This window comes from Carcharodon carcharias, chromosome 10 (assembly GCF_017639515.1).
Source record: "Carcharodon carcharias isolate sCarCar2 chromosome 10, sCarCar2.pri, whole genome shotgun sequence".
NCBI classification, from domain to species: domain Eukaryota; kingdom Metazoa; phylum Chordata; class Chondrichthyes; order Lamniformes; family Lamnidae; genus Carcharodon; species Carcharodon carcharias.
Genome location: NC_054476.1, coordinates 62072425 through 62091895, shown reverse-complemented (window position 1 = coordinate 62091895; position 19471 = coordinate 62072425). Strand labels below are relative to the sequence as shown.

The 19471-nt window shown below is 42.7% G+C and overlaps 1 protein-coding gene across 11 annotated transcripts in view; it reads left to right on the top strand.

The window, feature by feature from the left end:
• LOC121283204 overlaps positions 1–19471 on the top strand; it is a 106361-nt gene extending 86890 nt beyond the window's left edge. For 9 of the 11 annotated variants that reach the window (XM_041197469.1, XM_041197467.1, XM_041197465.1 and 6 more), the window contains 2 exons: positions 7039–7196; positions 8058–8969. In XM_041197469.1, coding sequence (XP_041053403.1) covers positions 7039–7196; positions 8058–8198 — 299 coding nt within the window. In that variant the 3' untranslated portion in view covers positions 8199–8969. Of the gene's footprint in view, positions 1–7038; positions 7197–8057; positions 8970–19298 lie in introns of those variants that run through there. The other 2 variants (XM_041197474.1, XM_041197473.1) reach the window with 2 other exon arrangements.

Sequence of the window (19471 nt, the reverse complement as noted above, 5' to 3'; positions counted from 1 at the left end):
CCACTGGCAGAATAGACCCGGCAGAGGTGGTGGGGCAGTGGTATACAGTTGGGAGGGAATTGCCCTGGGAGGCCTCAACATAAGCTGCAGACCGCATGAAGTCTCATGGCATCAGGTCCAACATTGGCAAGGAAATCTCCTGCTGATTACGACATACCCACTGACAAACCCCCCACCCCACCCCCCCAACCCCACCACCACCACCACCTCAGTTGATGAATCAGTACTTCTCTATCTTGAAAACCACTTGGAGGAAGCACTGAGGGTGACAATGCCACAGAATGTACTCTGGGTGGGGGACTTCAAGTGGCTCGGTAGCACCACGACAGATCGAGCTGACCGATTCCTAAAGGACATAGCTGCTAGAATAGGTCTGCAGCAGGTGATGAGGGAATCAACAAGAGGGAAAAATATACCTGATCTCACCCTCACCAATCTGCCTGCTGCAGATGCATCTGTCCATGATAATAACGGGAGTGACCACCGCACAGTCCAGCAAAATCTTGCCTTCACATTGATACCCTCCAGCTTGTTGTGTGGCACTACCACCATGCTAAATGGGATAGATTTTGAACAGATCTAGCAACTCAAGACTGGGTATCCATGAGGCGCTGTGGGCCATTAGCAGCAGCAGCAGAATTGTACTCAACCACAATCTGTAAACTCATGGCCTGGCATATCCCCCACTCTTCCATTACGCCCAGTCAAAGGGATCAATCCTGGTTCAATGAAGATTGCAGGAGGGCATACCAGGTGCAGCATCAGGCATACCTAAAAGTGAGGTGTCAAGCTGGTGAAGCTATAACAGAGGACTACCCACATGCCAAACCGCATAAGCAGCAAGTGATAGACAGAGCTAAGCAATCCCACAACCAACAGATTAGATCTAAGCTCTGCAGTCCTGCCACATCCAGCCGTAAATGGTGGTAGACGCTTAAACAAATCACTGGAGGAGGAGGCTCCACGACTATCCCCATCCTCAATGATGGGGAGCCCAGCACAAGTGCAAAAGATAAGGCTGAAGTATTTGCTACAATCTTCAGCCAGAAGTGTCGAGTGGATGATCCATCATGGCCTCCTCCAGCGGTCCCCTACATCACAGATGCCAGTCTTCAGCCAATTATATTCACTCCACATGATAGTAAGAAACAGCTGAAGGCACTGGATACTAGAAAGGCTAAGAGACCTGACAATATTCCGGTAATAGTACTGAAGACTTATGCTCCAGAACTTACCACGCCCTAGCTAAACTGTTCCAATACAGCTACAATACTGGCATCTACCTGGCAATGTGGAAAATTGCCCAGGTATGTCTCATTGACAAAAAGCAGGACAAATCCAACACGGCCAGTTACCGCCCCATCAGTCTACTCTCGATCATCAGTAAAGTGCTATCAAGCTATACTTGCTTAGCAATAACCTGTTCACTGATGCCCTCTTTGGGTTCTGCCAGGGCCAATCAGCTCCTGAGCTCATTCTCGCTTTGGCTCAAGCATGTACAAAAGAGCTGAACTCCAGAGGTGAGGTGAAAGTGACTGCCCTTGACATCAAGGCAGAGTTGACTGAGTGTGGCATCAAGGAGCCCTAGCAAAACTGGAGTCAATGGGAATTGGGGGAAAAACTCTCCACTGGTTGGAGACAAACCTAGCACAAAGGAAGATGGCTGCGGTTGTTTGATGTCAATCATCTCAGCTCCAGGACATCACTGCAGGAGCTCCTCAGGGTAGTGTCCTAGGCCCAACCATCTTCAGCTGCTTCTTCAATGACCTTCCTTCCATCATAAGGTGGAATTGTTTGCTGATGATTGTACAGTGCTCAGCGCCATTTGCGACTCCTCAGATACTGAAGCAGTCCATGTCCAAATGCAGCAAGACCTGGACGATATCTAGGCTTGGGCTGACAAGTGGCCAGTAAAATGCGCGCCACACAGGCAATGACCATCGCCAACAAGAGAGAATCTAACCATCACCCTTTGACATTCAATGGCATTATCAATGCTGAATCCCACACTATCAACAACCTGGGGGTTACCATTAACCAGAAACTGAACTGGGCTAGCCTTATAAATAATGTGGCTACAAGAGCAGGCCAGAGGCTAGGAATCCGGTGGCGAGTAACTCACCTCCTGACTCCCCAAAATCTATCCACCATCTACAAGGCACAAGTCAGGAGTGTGATAGAATACTCTCCAGTTGCCTGGATGAGTGCAGCTCCAACAACATTCAAGAATCTTGACATCATCCAGGACAAAGCAGTCCACTTGATAGGCACCCCATTCACAAACAGTCACTCCCTCCCCCACCGATGCATAGTGCCAACAGTGTATACCATCTACAAGATGCACTGCAGGAACTCACCAATGCTCCTTAGACAGTACCTTCCAAACCTGCGACCACAACCATCTTAAAGGACAAGGGCAGTAGATATATGGAAACACCGCCGCCTGGAAGTTCCCCTCCAAGGCACTCACCACCTTGACTTGGAAGTTTATTGCCGTCCCTTCACTGTCGCTGGGTCAAAATCCTGGAACTCCCTCCATAACAGCACTCTGGGTGTACCTACACCACATGGACTGCAGCGGTTCAAGAAGGCAGCTCACCACCACCTTCTCAATGGCAATTAGGGATGGGCAATTAATGCTGGCCCAGCCGGCGATGCCCACATCCCATAAATGAATAAAGAAAAGGTCCGTTTCAAACACACATGGCTTAGCAATTTCAACATTAGAAAGCTTAGTCGCAGCTGGAGCCCTCACTCCAAATCTTGTTGTTAACTTTCATGCCAAATATCCATCTTTCACAGGGATGTTCAATGTTTTCAGGAAATGTCTGCATTTGTGGAAGAAAATCAATGCGACTACTGACTCTCTTCCTCAGCACTACTCTTGTCTCTGTCCCTCAACATCAATTTTACCTCCCTCCTTCTTAGCACCACATCCACCTCTTAAAGGATTAGCTGCTACCTTATGTGAGTGGAAATTCTTGAGAGATCAGGAGTTCCTCCCCAAAATACAATGACATTAAATCCCCCACTACAGAAGCAGGAGATAGAAACCGAGGTCAAATGTGGAGGAAGAGGAACTCCCTTGCTGACTCTGTCCCTAATCCGGAAATAAAGTGATTTACCTAAAAGGGTAAGGTATCCACAGCTGAGTCAGCTTAAAGTCAGAGTTGCACCTGGATGGGACTGAAAATAAAGTCATAGAGGTCTACAGCACAGAAAAAGGCCCTTCAGCCCATCAAGTCTGCGCCGGTCAAACAAGTATCTATTCTAATCCCATTTTCCGGCACTAGGCCCATAGCCTTGAATGCCATGGCATCGCAAGTGGGCATCCAAATACCTCTTCAATGTTTCTACCTCCAGCACCTTTTCAGACAGTGAGTTCCAGATTCCCACCACCCTCTGCGTGATAAAATTCTTCCTCACATCCCCTCTAAATTTCCTGCCCCTCACCTTAAATCTATGCCCGCTGGCTATTGATCCCTCCCCCAAGGGGAAAAGTTCCTTTCTGTCTACCCTATCTATGCCCCTCATAACTTTATACACCTCAATCATGTCCCCAATTAATCTCCTCTCCTTCAGGGAAAATAACCCCAGTCTATCCAATCTCTCCTCATAACTAAAACTCTCCAGCCCAAGCAACATCCTGGTAAATCTCCTCTGCACTCTCTCTAGTGCAATCACATCCTTCCTATAATGCAGATTCCAGAACCGCACGTAATACTCTAGCTGTGGCCTAACCAGCGTTTTATACAGTTCCAGCATAACCTCCCTGCTCTTATAGTCTATGCCTCGGCTAATAAAGGCAAGTATCTCATATGCCTTCTTAACCACCTTATCTACTTGTCCTACCTTAATGGACTGGTGGACATGTACACCATGGTCCTTCTGATCCTCGATACTTCCCAGGGTCCTACCATTCATCATGTATTCCTGTGCTTTGTTTGTCCTGCCCAAGTGCATCACCTCACACTTATCTGGATTAAATTCCATTTGCCACTGATCAGCCCATCTGACCAGCCCGTCTATATCCTCCTGTAATCTAAAGCTGATCTCCTCATTATTTGCCACCCCAGCAATTTTCGTGTCATCCGCGAACTTATTGACCAACCCTCCTACATTCAAGTCTAAATCATTTATATATACCACAAACAGCAAGGGACCCAACACTGATCCCTGTGGAACTCCACTGGACACGGGCACCCAGTCACAGAAACACCCCTCGAACATCACCCTCTGCTTCTTGCCACTCAGCCAATTCTGGATCCAGTTTGCCAAATTGCCTTGGATCCCATGGTCTCAGTCTCCCATGCGGGACCTTATCAAAAGTCTTGCTGAAGTCCAAGTAGACTACGTCAAATGCATTGCCCTCATCTACACACCTGGTCACTTCTTCGAAAAATTAAAATAGGTGCGATATATTTTTTACCTGAATTTGGGCAAATTTCTTTTTATTCTTTGGGATGTGGGTGTCACTGACATGGCCAGCATTTGTTGCCTATCCCTAATTGCCTATGAACTAGGCCATCTCAGTGGGCAGTTGAGAGTAAACCACAGTGCTGTTGGTCTGGAGTTGTACGTAGACCAGAGCAAGTAGGTTTGCCAGACTTCCTTCCCCAAAGGACATTAGCGAACCAGGTGGATTCGTATGACAATCAATAATAGTTTCACGGCCACCATGACTGAGTCTAATTTTCAATTCCATTTTTTTAATTAACTGAATTCAAATTCCACCAGCTGCCATGGTGGGATATAAATCCACGTTCTCAGACCATTAGCCTGGATCTCTGGATTACTAAGCCAGTGTCATTACTGCTACACTACTTTCTCCCCTCAGGGGTAAGATCACTGTTAGAGTGATCAGTTTCTCTTGTTGTGGATTATTGTTGCACTATTAATAGTTGGGATCTTCCCTCGGTCTGGGGAAGGGCCCAAGCCTAGAACAGGTCCCAAGCCTGCTCTTCGCAGACACACATCCTGCTGGTCTTACCAGGGTGCTTCAGGTGGCTTTCCCAGAAAGACTTCTCGACACACTTCCAAACTAGCCGTGCGATGTAATGCAATGAGGACAGTGTAAAAAGGTTTCCACCAATTTCAGGAGCACCATATGTCAATAAACCCATCAAATTGGGTTCTGCTCGCCTATCAGAACCACTCTAGAATTATTATCCCTATCCCCAACACCCTGGTTGACACAATTTCAAGCTCCCATTTCTAATATTCAGGGCTGTTTGCGTTATCTGTTGTGTTTTGGTAATTTTTTAAGTTGTTGGCTTTTGCTAGTTTTCCAGGTTGACGCGTAGGTATCAAAAATGCCAAGCTTGACAAAAATTCATACTGACACTTCCCTAAAGCCACACAGTCACCCCTCATTACTTGCAGCTTCCACAGCCTTGTAATATGTATGTCCCTGTACTTAATTCGCAGTCTCTCAGATGATGCTGTAGGTGGGGTTTTAGAGGAGGCACAAAAAAGAGGGAGCAAAATATCGTGTTTAAGAAATTAATAGAATTGAGTTGGTTTATAATAATTCTATACAAGTAACCCTTGAGCAAGTGACTACTTGTGAAGTTGGTCTTTGCAAAAACAAGACTGAACAACCTGAGTGAGCTTCACCTGTGCAGGAGAAACTTGCTCCTCCAAGGTAGGGGCATTTTCCTGATGGAATTCAGGGGACCAGAAGAGGGAAGGTGGTTGAGAGGAAATTATTTAAACAACTTAATGTTTACAGGAGATCCCTCATCATGAAGGAGGCACATGCAGCATTGAAGAGCTGGTCACAGGCTCACTCATATAATTTCCCACTTGCTAAGCTTTCCATTCACAACTATTATTATGGTCAGATGGAAGCCAGACACAGTCCCTAGAGGAAGAAAAGTCACCTTTACTCACATATTTCCCAGGGTCCCAGCTGTAGAACAGTAATGATGTGTGTGTAGGGGCCATCCTCAGCAGACACAAGCAGCTTTAAGGAGATGAAAAATACAATAAATTATACTGCAAACCATATTTGTTGGCTTGCAATCACACAATGATACAAATGAAATGTCGTCATGATGACAACCAAAGATGCCCCTTAATAATTAAAAGATAAGCCTGAGTCATACAAACATGAAGTTCCCAAATTTGATATTGGGTCTGTCCCATTCACCAGCCATTGATCCCAAATCAAAAGTGTATGTGTATAGGCATTAGCCGATGATCGGAACTGTATAGATTGTGATGATTCCTATGGCCAGAATCTTCGGGTCGGCGTGAGGGGGCAGTCCTCACTCGCCGACATGTAAAATGACACGCGGTGATGTTGGCCATGTGTCCCGATGTCATTGTGCATCATTCTGATCCTCAGTTTTGCGCACCCGCTGCCAAACTATCAAAGGCCTATTAAGGCCATTTAAAAACTAATTAAAGTGAATAACTGAACTGCCCATCCAACCTTAAGGTTGGTGGGCAGGCGAAGCGCCCAGGCAGCCTTTGCATTTATCATGAAACCTCATCCACAGGCGGGATGAGGTTTCATGAAGTGTTTATAAATTGAATGAAGGTTTTTATTAAAGTTCATTGACATGTCCCAGCTCATGTGACACTGTCACATGAGGGGCCATGTCTTAAATTTTTTTTTTCTTTATTAAAATCTTTAAAAATCAAGCTAATCTGCGCTCTTTCACATGCATGCGTGAAAGAGTGCAGGCCTCGACTCAGCCTACTCCCCCCGCCCACACAGGGAGCGCTCAGCACTTCCGGGTGTGCATCATGCTGGGTGGGCCTTAATTGGCCCACCCACATAAAATGGCGGCATGCAGCCAATTGCAGGCGGCAATCAGCTGCGCGCCCGCTGCCACCCAACCCCCCGATGGGAAGAAAATTTTCCCTTTTAAACTCATAGCTTGTTGTCAACTCATGCTGGTTCACAAATGACCAAGAGGCAACTGCTGCCACTAAAACAGTATCCCAACAGGATGATTTCAGAAAAGGAGAGAAAATTGCCAAAAAAAATGCATATGTTCATTTATTCATGTCTTTCTCTGTCCCTGGTAGATGAAATCTGTTTTCCAGCACTGTTCATGCCAATGAAGGTTGGACAGGTTTTCACTCCAAAGGCTCGTTTGTACTTTCACCCATCAGGATCAGCTGGCTTCTTCCGCCTAACACAAGCACCATCAGTTATCAGCCTCCCGCCTCTGGGCAGCAGCACTGTATCCTTCACAGAACATTGCATATTGGTATTAAAACAATAGAGTAAAACATCTAAAAGGTTGTATTGTTGCTGCAAAGGTCAGGTTACTGGTCAGGGTTATATTGTGCAGTGCTGGTCACACAGAATATTATTGCCCTTGAGAAGATACATAGAGTAATAATGAAGATGATTCCACCACATATCAGGAATTTCAGTTTTGAGGAAATGTTAAGAGGGCTAAATTTGACTTTGTGCTATCATGGTTGATAGTGAATCAGCAGCTCCTTTTACATCTCTCACAATTTTTAGTTGCACTGACTTTAGGAGGCTGAGCATCTGAGATGAAAAAAATCCATGAACTTCTGGCACAGCTTAAGAAGCACGCCAGACTCTACATTATCCTAGGTGTAAAATTGTCACAGGCTTCATCTTGTTTTAGTTGGTAACACTCATTCAGAAAGTTGTGGTTTCAAGCATCACTCCAAAACAACCTAGGGTGACTTCTCTATATCTCACTAAGAGTACTGCATTGCTGGAGGTGCTGTCTTTTGAATGGTTCAGTGAAATGAAAACCATGTTTGTGTTTTCCAGTGGTTCAAATGGATGTAAAAGTTTCCATCATATTTACCTCAGAACTTCAGCTGTCCTGGCCAACATTCTACCTCAACTAGCACCAGTAAAAATAGATTTAAAGGCCACCTCATTTGATGTTTATGGGACTTGCTGTGTGCAAAAGTGACTGTTGTTTCTGCCAAATAGCAAAAATGCTACCTCAAAGTAATTAGTTATGGAAAGTTTGAGGTAGTGATAGGATGCTGTAGAAAATTTAGATTCATTCTTACCCATAATTCATTCTGCTAACCTTAACTATGCTATTCAGAGGGTGTCTGTTCTGAAACTCCTGAACCCAAGAGTAACGTTGCCAATAACCCCAGCTATTGAGGGTAACCCCACCTCCAAAGAAGAAGAAAAAATAGTCAACAAACTGATATCTGAGCCATCCCCCATAAATCATTCATGAACAGGTGGTGAGGGTAGGCCAGAGGAGAAATATTGATTGAACCAAGATTTTGAAGATATGAAGACTTTCATTAAATCTGCTGATGGTCCCATTCCATTTTTTTCCTCTTGTTCAAAAATGCTGACTCTTGCTGGGATACAGATTCCATGGATACCTACAGTTGTCTGATACCTTATAAAATTGGTTATTATTAATGTGGAAGCCTAAATAGTGAGTGTCAGCAGGCTGTTAGGTTGTGGAAAGCATCACAGTCCTCATCCTGTATTGACCTGATGGTCCTACACATATGCTTTGATGAGGCAATCATTAGTGGGAATTATGGCTGTTTTGTTTTCCCCTCACTTCCCCAGGATTTTCAACCAATTGTAGTGCCCTATCACTGACTCAGCTGAGGTTACTGTTGGTGTAATGTTAATTCCATTCATGGCATGTCTCAGGAGTGATAAGAGACATCAGGATTCAGGGAAGAGTAAATTCAGAAGCAGTCAGAGAAAAGTCAAGGCTGTAGTGCAGATTAACAATTTAGGTAAAAATAAGCAGAGGGCCAAGAAGATAACAAAGGTAATAGGGCGTTAGTGACTAAGGTGACATCCGAGAAAAATGTTAAAGAAAAAGGCACTGTAAATGCGCAAAGCATTCACAACAAAACAGGTGAAATAATAGCACAGATAGAAATAAATTGGTTTGATCTAATTGCCATTACAGAGACATGGTTGCAGTGTCAGGGAGATATAATAATTCTCATAACGTTATTGGAATTTATTGTAAAATAGTGGTATCTGTCTATGTGTGTGAGAGAGAGAGAGAGAGACTTAATTGGATTAAAGGCAAATGGTCTGAAGGCTTTGATGTGGTAGAAGATGAGCTAGGTTTGAAATGTTAAGTAGGTAAACATAGGTGTCAAGGGAATATTTGCATTTTTAAATAAGCCAGACTCGGCTGTTTTCAAAGAGGGAGTGAAATGTGTCACCTAGGCAGGTGAAGTTTAGAAAGATTGTGTTTATTTTTCCCAAAGATTACTGGTAAAACTTAATACTATAAGAGATTTTTATTATCAGAAAGGTAAAAGAAATAGTGAAACAATGGGAATTTGCATTCAAAGGGGAAAATATGTATAAAGGAGCGAAGGTTGTGTATCAGGGAAAGTATTTTTAAGATCTAACAAGTGTGAAAGGCCTTCAGCATCTACACCTCAAGCTGCTGTCTTCAAAGAACTGAAGTTAAGAAAACTCATGTTGAATTTGACTGGTTCAGGTTATTCATTGTGTGTCACCTTGCCTGGGTCTTTTAAAATCTATGCGTCTTACTGTTGCCTAAACAAAAGTGTAACTGGGGGTTAGCTTAATTAGGGGATTTGAAGTTATCATCGTAGTAATTTGTAGATCTATATATGTATTTAAAATCATTTCTTCTATTAATAAATGTTTAATCTCGTTTTGTAAAAACCTATAAGACTTGGTGGTCTTATTACTATTGAATTCAAGGTGCACATCTTGAAATTTATTCAAACTGCAAAACAAGTTCTGGTAGTTGTTTCAAGTTTCCCTCTGGGATTTGAACAACTCAGCATTTACCATCGGCTGTGCCATAACAGCAGAGTGACCAAGATTGGGGAACTAAATATTCCAGAATACTGGTACTTTATTTTTCGAAGAAACAGGCAAAATGGAAAGGACGAAGAAGTTAGCCCTGATAATGAATGGGATAAAGACAGTAGAGATAAAGGATGTCAGCTCAGAAGATCAAGATATAGAATCAGTAGAGCTTAGCAATGACAAGGATCACAAAACACTGGTGGGGGTACTTCATAGACCCTTAAAAATAGTTGTAGTATGTTCATCAGTATAAATTAGTAAATTAGAGGTGCATAGAACAAGAGTAATACAGTAATCATGGGGATCTTTAATCTTCATGTGGACTCATCAAGCCAAATTTTCTGTGATGGTGTGGAGACAAGTTCATGGAATGCATTCAGGATAGTTTTCTGGATTGATATATCAAGGAACCAACTATGGAATAGGCTATTTTAGATCTACTTTTGTGCAATTTGAATCAGTTAATTAATAACCATGTAGTTAAGAAGCCTCTGGGGAAGAACATTCATAATATTATAGAATTTTATATTGATTTTGAGAGTGATTTAGTTAAGTGCAAAACTATGTTCTTAAACCTGAGCAAAGCAAACTACATAGATATAAGGGGTGAGTTGGCCAAGGTAGATTGCTGAAAGTCTCAAAAAAGGAATGAAACTGGACGGACAACCCGTCATCGATCTAAGCACCGGAAATGACAACGGCAAACCCAGCCCTGTCTACCCAGGAAAGTCCTCCTTACTAACATCTGGGGGCTAGTGCCAAAGTTGGGAGAGCTGTTTCACACAATAGTCAAGCAACAGCCTAACATAGTCATCCTCACGGAATCATATCTTACAGATGTCCCAGACATCACCGTCACCATCCCTGGATACGTCCTGTCCCACCGGCAGAGATGGCGGCATTGTGGTAAACAGTCAGGAGGGAGTTGCCCTGGTAGTCCTTAACATCGATTCCAGTCCCCATAAGGTCTCAAGGCATCAGGTCAAACATGGGCAAGGAAACCTCCTGCTGATTACCATGTACTGTCCTCCCTCAGCTGATGGGACAGCATGTTAAACAACACCTGGAGGAAGCACTGAGGGTAGCAAAGACGCAGAATGTAGTCTGGGTGGGGGACTTCAAGTCCGCCACCAAGAGTGGCTTGGTAGCACCACTATTGACCGAGCTGGCCAAGTCCCAAAGGACATAGTGTTGGACGGGGTCTGTGGCAGGTGGTGAGGGAACCAACAAGAGGGAAAAGCATACTTGATCTCATCCTCACCAACCTGCCTGCTGTAGATGCATCTGAGCAAGACAATATCAGTAGGAGTGACCACTGCACAGTCCTTGTGGAGACAAAGTACCACCTTCACATTGAGAGTACCCTCCATTATGTTGTGTGGCACCGTGTTAAATGTGATAGATTTCAAACAGATCTAGCAACTGAAGACTGGGCATCCATGAGGTTCAGTGGAACATCAGGAGCAGCAGATTTGTACTCGAACACAATCTGTAACCTCATGTCCCAGCATATCCCCCACTCTACCATTACCATCAAGCCAGGGATCAACCCTGGTTCAATGAAGAGTACAGGAAGCCAAGCCAGGAACAGCACCAGGCATACCTAACAATGAGGTGTCAACCTGCTGGAGCTAGAACACAGGACTGGTTGCATGCCTAACAACATAAGCAGCAAGTGATAGACATTGCTAAACGATCCCAACGAATCACATCTAAGCTCTGCAGTCCTGCCACATCCAGTCGTGAATGGTGGTGGGCAATTAAACAACTCACTGGAGGAGAAGGCTCCACAAATATCCCCATCCTCAGTGGATGATCCATCTCGGCCATCTTCGGAGGTCCCCAGCATCACAGATGCCAGTCTTCAGCCAATTTGATTCACTCCACGTGATACCAAGAACTGGCTGAAGGCACTGGATAGTGCAAAGGTTATAGGCCTTGACAATATTCCAGCAATGGTACTGAAGACTTGTGCTCCAGAACTTGCCATGCCCCTAGTGAAGCTGTTCCAGTACAGCTACAACACTGGCATCTACCTGGCTATGTGGAAAATTTGCCCAGTTATGTTCTGTACATAAAAAGCAGAAGAAATCCAATCTGGCCAATTACCACCCCATCAGTCTCCTCTCGACCATCAGCAAAGGTAAAAAAAACCATAATGGGAGTTATGTACAGGCCTCTGAACAGTAGTCAGGATGTGGGGCACAAGATACACCAGGAGATAGAAAAGGTGTGTAAGAAAGGCAAGGTTACAGTGATCATGGGGGATTTCAATACTCAGGTAGACTGGGAAAATCAGGTTGATAGTAGATCCCAAGAAAAGGAATTTGTGGAATGTCTATGAGATGGCTTTTTGGAGCAGCTTGTGCTGGAACAGGCAATTCTAGATTTAGTGATGTGTAATGAGGCAGATTTGATAAGGGAGCTTAAGATGAAGGAACCCTTAGGAGGAAGTGACCATAATATGATAGAATTTACTCTGCAATTTGAGAGGAAAAAGCTGGAATCAGATGTAACTGTATTATAACAAAAACAGAATTACCTGGAAAAACTCAGCAGGTCTGGCAGCATCGGCGGAGAAGAAAAGAATTGACGTTTCGAGTCCTCATGACCCTTCGACAGAACTTGAGTTCGAGTCCAAGAAAGAGTTGAAATATAAGCTGGTTTAAGGTGTGTGTGTGGGGGGGCGGAGAGAGAGAGAGAGAGAGAGAGGTGGAGTGGGGGTGTGGTTGTAGGGACAAACAAGCAGTGATAGAAGCAGATCATCAAAAGATGTCAACGACAATAGTACAATAGAACACATAGGTGTTAAAGTTAAAGTTGGTGATATTATCTAAACGAATGTGCTAATTAAGAATGGATGGTAGGGCACTCAAGTTATAGCTCTAGTGGGGGTGGGGAGAGCATAAAAGATGTAAAAAAAAAATGGAAATAGGTGGGAAAAGGAAAATCTATATAATTTATTGGAAAAAAAAAAGGAAGGGCAAAACAGAAAGGGGTTGGGGATGGGGGAGGGAGCTCACGACCTAAAGTTGTTGAATTCAATATTCAGTCCGGATGGCTATTGAATTCAACAACTTTAGGTCGTGAGCTCCCTCCCCCATCCCCACCCCCTTTCTGTTTCCCCCTTCCTTTTTTTTTCCAATAAATTATATAGATTTTCCTTTTCCCACCTATTTCCATTTTTTTTTACATCTTTTATGCTCTCCCCACCCCCACTAGAGCTATACGTTGAGTGCCCTACCATCCATTCTTAATTAGCACATTCGTTTAGATAATATCACCAACTTTAACTTTAACACCTATGTGTTCTTTTGTACTATTGTTGTTGACATCTTTTGATGATCTGCTTCTATCACTGCTTGTTTGTCCCTACAACCACACCCCCACTCCTCTCTCTCTCCGCCCCCCACACACACACCTTAAACCAGCTTATATTTCAACTCTTTCTTGGACTCGAACTCAAGTTCTGTCGAAGGGTCATGAGGACTCGAAACGTCAACTCTTTTCTTCTCCGCCGATGCTGCCAGACCTGCTGAGTTTTTCCAGGTAATTCTGTTTTTGTTTTTGTTTTGGATTTCCAGCATCCGCAGTTTTTTTGTTTTTATTTTTATAACTGTATTATAGTTGAATAAAGGCAACTACAGAGGCATGAGGGAAGAGCTGGCCAGAATTGACTGGGAGATGAGCCTAGCAGGAAAGACAGTGGAACAGCAATGGCAGGAGTTTCTGGGAGTAATTTGGGAGACACGGCAAAAATTCATCCCTAGAAAGAAGAAGCATACTAAAGGGAGGACGAGGCAACCATGGCTGATAAGGGAAGTCAGGGACAGCATAAAAACTAAAGAGAAAGCATACAACGTGGCGAAGAGGAGTGGGAAACCTGGGGATTGGGAAGCCTACAAAGACCAACAGAGGACAACTAAAAAAGAAATAAGGATGGAGAAGATTAAATATGAGGGTAAACTAGCCAGTAAAACAAAAGAAGATTGCAAGAGTTTTTTTAGATATATAAAGGGTAAGAGAGAGGCAAAAGTGGACATTGGGCCATTGGAAAATGACGCTGGAGAATTGGTAGTGGGGAACAAAGAAATGGCGGAAGAACTGAAAAGGTACTTTGCATCAGCCTTCACGGTGGAAGACACGAGTGACATCCTCAAGAGAGTCGGGGGCAGAGGTGAGAATGGTGGCCATTACGAAGAAGAAGGTGCTAGGAAAACTGAAAGGTCTGAAGGTGGATAAACTTCTTTAGCCAGAGAGTTGTGAATCTATGGAATTCATTGCCACAGAAGGCTGTGGAGGCCAGGTCATTGAGTGTATTTAAGACCGAGATAGATAGGTTCTTGACTGGTAAGGGGCTCAAAGGTTATGGGGAGAAGGTGGGAAATTGGGGTTGAGAAACTTAGCCATGATTGAATGGCGGAGCAGACTCGATGGGCCGAATGACCCAATTTCTGCTCCTAGGTCTTATGGTCTAAGTCAGGGATGTGATGGAATGCTCCCCACTTGCCTGGATGAGTGCAGCTCCCACAACTCTCAAGTAGCTTGACACCATCCAGGACAAAGCAGCCTGCTCGATTGCACCACATCCACAAACTTTCACTCCCTCCACCTCCGACACACAGTAGCAGCAGTGTGTACCAGCTACAAGATGCACTGCAGGAATTCACCAAGGCTCCTTAGACAGCACCTTCCAAACCCACAACCACTACCATTTAGAAGGACAAGGGCAGCAGACAGATGGGAATACCACCAATTGGAAGTTCCCCTCCAAGTCAGTCTTGACTTGAAAATATATTGCCATTCCTTCACTGTTGCTGGGTCAAAATCCTGGAACTCCCTTCCTACCAGCACTGTGGATGTATCTACACCACATGGACTGCAGCGGTTCAAGAAGGCAGCTCACCACCACCTTCTCGACGGCAACTAGGGATGGGCAATAAATGCTGGCCCAGCCAGCAAAGCCCACATCCTGTAAATGAATAAAAAAATGTAAAAAGATTAGTAAAAGTAAAAGATGAGTCCTTTAGAGGCAGAAACAAGAGAAATTAAGGAAATGACACTGATGCTAAATGCAAATGCTTTGTACCTGTCTTCACAGCAGAAAACACAAAAACACTCTGCAAATAGTGTGGAACAAAAGATGTACTGAAAAGGAGGAACTTAAGGGAATGAGTATTAGTAAAGAAATAGCACATGAGAAAGTATAAGACTAAAAATCAGCAACCTGGTGGCCACATCCCAGGGCTTTAAAAGTGATTGCTATAGATATGCTGATTGGATTTGATCTTCCAGAATTCTCCACTTTTGAATGCTGCCTGTGGATCGCAAGGTAGCAAACGTAACCCTACTACTCAAAAAAGGAGTGAGGAAGAAAACAGGAAACTACAAGCCAGTTAGTCTGACATCAGTATTAAGGGAAGTGCTGGGTTTTATTATTAGGGACATAGTATCAGGACACTTAGAAAATCATAGTGTGAATGGCCAGTGTGAACACAGACTTATTAAAGGAAAAACGTTTCTGATAAATTTGCCAGAGATTTTTAAGGTTTTAACTAGCATGATAAATAAGGGGAACCAGTGTATGTGTTGTATTGAACTTCCAAAAAACATTCAGTAAAGTGCCAAACAAGGACTTATTACACAATTAGGCCTCATAGGATTGCTGGTGATATATTGATATGGATTGAAGATATGGGTTGATCTACTGGTGGGTTTTCTTACATTTGTATTCTAAACCAAGTGATGAAACCCAGCAACCATTAACATTTTTGGTTGCTCTTTTGCATTTGTGAACCAGTTATTAATGCTTCATGTGCCTGGAGCCTTTAATGAAAACAAAATGCTGAGGGTACTGGAAACCTACAACAAAAGCAGAAAATGCTTGAAATACTCAGCAGGTCAGCCATCACATGTAGAGCGAGAGAAACAGACTCAATGCATGAGGTTGATGGCTTCTCATCAATCCTAATGAAAATTCATCAAACTGCAATGTTAATTCTTTCTCCCTCCATAGGTGCTGCCTGATCTGAGATTTCCAGATTTGCTGTTTTTGCTTTACATTCCTTAGTTCTTATCACCCACATATACCCCTATATGCCATTGTTGTGTCTCAAGTGTCCTCGCTCACATTTTGTTACATAAAAATAAATCTGCCATCTTTATAATTTGTTTATTTAGATTCTCTGCAATTTTCAGTTCCCTTTACAATTCATTATACCTTCCCTTCTTTATTAAAATCATCTGAAAAACTTGGATAAACTATTCCAAAATCTTGGTCATTCATATACAATGAAAAGCCCCAGCACCAATTCTTGGGGGGAAACACATTTCACTGCTTACCAATTTATCTGTCTCTTTTATCCCAACTTTATCTGCTTTCTTCCACCTGACTTCCCATCTTTGCCACAAGGCTAATTCTAATTTCAGATGCCTTAATTCTTGCCAGCAATCCCTTATGCAGAATTTTACCAAATGCCTTCTCAAAATCCATGCATACGAGATCCATTGACTTTCCTTTATCCAACAGTCAGTAGTTATCACATAACCTACCTTTCACAAAATCATACTGACCTACCCTAGTCTGTTATACCTTTCTCAAGTATCGTGGCGGGGATGTGTGTGCTCCCCTATTTTGACTCTGATAAGTTATAGGAATCTTCCGATGGCAAACTCACTTGAATATACTTATTTGGTTTATTATTTTCCCTTCTCGGTGTTTCCAGCTCTAATATCCTCAGGTGGAAGCCATCTGACTTCAATCCCATTATTTTGTTCATTTCATTTTTTCCCACTTTGAATTAAGCTTTAACTTTCCCTCTTTATCTAGTCTCTAGTTTTCTGTGTACCTCAAGCATTGCATCATCCTTCTGCATAGGACATGAGAATTCATTTAGCATTTCTGTCATGTCCCTATTCTGATTATCAAAATTAAATGTGTTTTTAATGAGCCTATCTGCTCTTTTGTGACTCTCTTTAGTAATTTATGCTCCACTTTTGTCTTCTGTTTGAAGCCTCGTTTTGATGTTGCTTTCTACCAGTTATATTCGTACTAAGATCATTAGCATTTGTCAAAGATGAAAATAAAATGTTATTTGATGTTTGAGAACTGTGACATTTCAGAACATTATAAATGACGTTATTTCTGTCAGAAGTATGGCAGAAGCATTTTCTTTGATTATCTTAACCAGTTTTCCATGAATTTGTCAGAGCAATAGTTTTCCTTTTTTTGCCCCTTCATCTCATCTAAAATTTCAGTTGTGGATGGTGTTTTCCAGTGCACCAGCTGTAATCCAGTACCCTTCCAACATGGCCATTCTAAATTTTTTTGTCAAGAGAATGTCAACAGGTTATTCAGCCACGGAGAGCATTACAGGCATATCTCATTAAGAAGTCCACAAAAATACACTCAGCAGCAGTCACTAGATCGTGGCCCTGAGCAGGACACAAGATACGGATTCCTTGCAAACCTAAAAGCACAACAACCATTTGTAGCACATATATCAATGTACTCCAAGTAATTCAGCACATACAATAGTATTGCCTAAAATAAAGAGACATGTCAAAGCTTTTCATCTTGCACTCATCAGGACACTTCGCAAGAATACCATCACTGGTGTATTCTCCATGGCAACGACTCTACCAATCAGAGTCCACTTGCCAACCAATCAGCGCTCTCTTCACTTACAGTATAAATTGTTGCTTTCCCCTTTTATTGGTATGCTTCAACATGTCTCTTTTTTTTTAGCAATTCTCAAAATCTATACTACCAAATGACTACTTATATATAGAATAGTTTAAATGTCTCAGTACACCAATGCATGGAAAAAACCATTGGGTGACTACCATTTTACAATTAAATCATCAGCATGGGGATCAGGTTATATATACCATTTCATTGTTGGGGGAAAGAAGTGGTTCAAGCAAGGGAATACATTCTTTTAATCTAATAACTTACTGCTTAATTCATTTTAGCAGCAGTAAGATGGAGTTTGTCGATTTCATTAGCCATATAGATTAACGTTGCGCACGGAACTTTGGATCTGAAGTATATAAATTGGCTCAATAAAGCTCCACTGGTTCAGTGGATAAACACACCACTTTGTTATAAGTGGTTAACAACTGATCTGTGTCCCTAGATTTCTAGGATAACCAGTCATGTTTTGTATAATCTCCCTGATAATCAGACCCAGCTGGTCCTGCTATGTCTATGTTTCTGGCTTGGACAATCCTGAGCATACCAGCCCTATGACATTCTTATTGCTAGCTCATGAGCTCTAAATGCTTTAGCTTTTTCTACCATGCCTATAGAAACACAACAAAAGGTGGTTAAAAAATTGCCCTCAGAATCCATTGATTTACAATACTGGTATAGGGGTCTGCTGTTTAATGCTTGTTACAGTATCAGTTAGGGTGTCTATCAGAATGAAGGCCAAAGGAAGAATAAGTATACTACAAGCACTCTACTGGGCCTGGTACTCTCCTTCTCCTTCTGTCCCTTCAGAGTCCTGCATTTGGAAGTCTTGTTTGTGGAGAAGGGGTGCATTCTCATACTTTCCCTCTTGTTATACAACAGCTTGTATTTATTCGGCATATGTTTAACATAACAAATGCGCCAAGATGCTTCATAGGACCAGTATAAAGCAAAATATTGCACTGAGCCACATAAAGAGACATTAGGATAGATGACCGAATCTTGATCAAAGCTTGTTGATACAGGTAGGTAATAAGAACTGTTTTAAAGGAGAGCATAGAGATTTAGGGAATAAATTTCAGAGCTTAGGGCCCAGGCAGCTGAAAGCATAGCCACTACTGGTGAAACAATTAAATTTGGGGTTGCTTTTGAGGCCAGAATTAGAGCAGCGCAGATAACTGGAAGGACTATAGAGCTAGAAGAAATTACATAAATAAAAAGGCGCGTGCCATAAAGGGCTTTAAAAACAAGGATCAGAATTTTAAAATTGAGATATTGAATCAGGGACCAGTGCAGATCAGTGAGCACAGGGGTGAATGGGATTTGGCATGAGTTGAGACACAAGCAGAAGAGATTGGATCAAGTTTACAGAGGTAGAACACAGAAGGTGGGCCAGGAATGCATTAGAATAGTGAAGTCTAGAGGTAACAAACACGAATGACGTGCAATTTTCTTCAAAACCAAAAGTAATAGACTGCGTAGTTAAAATTGCTAACATGAAGGATACTACTAACTTGTTTACCATCGAGGTACTTACCCTAAGCGTTGAGAAGACAAAACATACATTATGCAGGTGCTGTAAATGGAAGGAGTTAATCGTACAGTAGCAGGTTGTAGAATACCTACTAAAATAGTGCTCTTGGGAAGGGCAGGTATTAGGAAGCCTAACAGGCAATCTCAGGAAGCCAGTCAAATACTGTAAGAACGTATGGGTAAATAGTAAGTTTGTGCCAGCAATAGTTGCTGCACTGCATTAATATGAATACCAGTAGAGTTTCACACCATTTTGAACTTTTCTGATTCTGAACCCAGATCCTCAATACAGTGTTGCTGCTACTGACAGAATTAGTGACCTCCAGCTGCCTGATTCATTCAGCTGATGTGCCATTGCAGAGGAAAGAAAAATGACAGCTCTGCTGCAGTAAGATTCCCATGGCCTCCTCCTCCAAGTGTGATGCCCTATTGCTGTTTTGGCTGCTCATTCA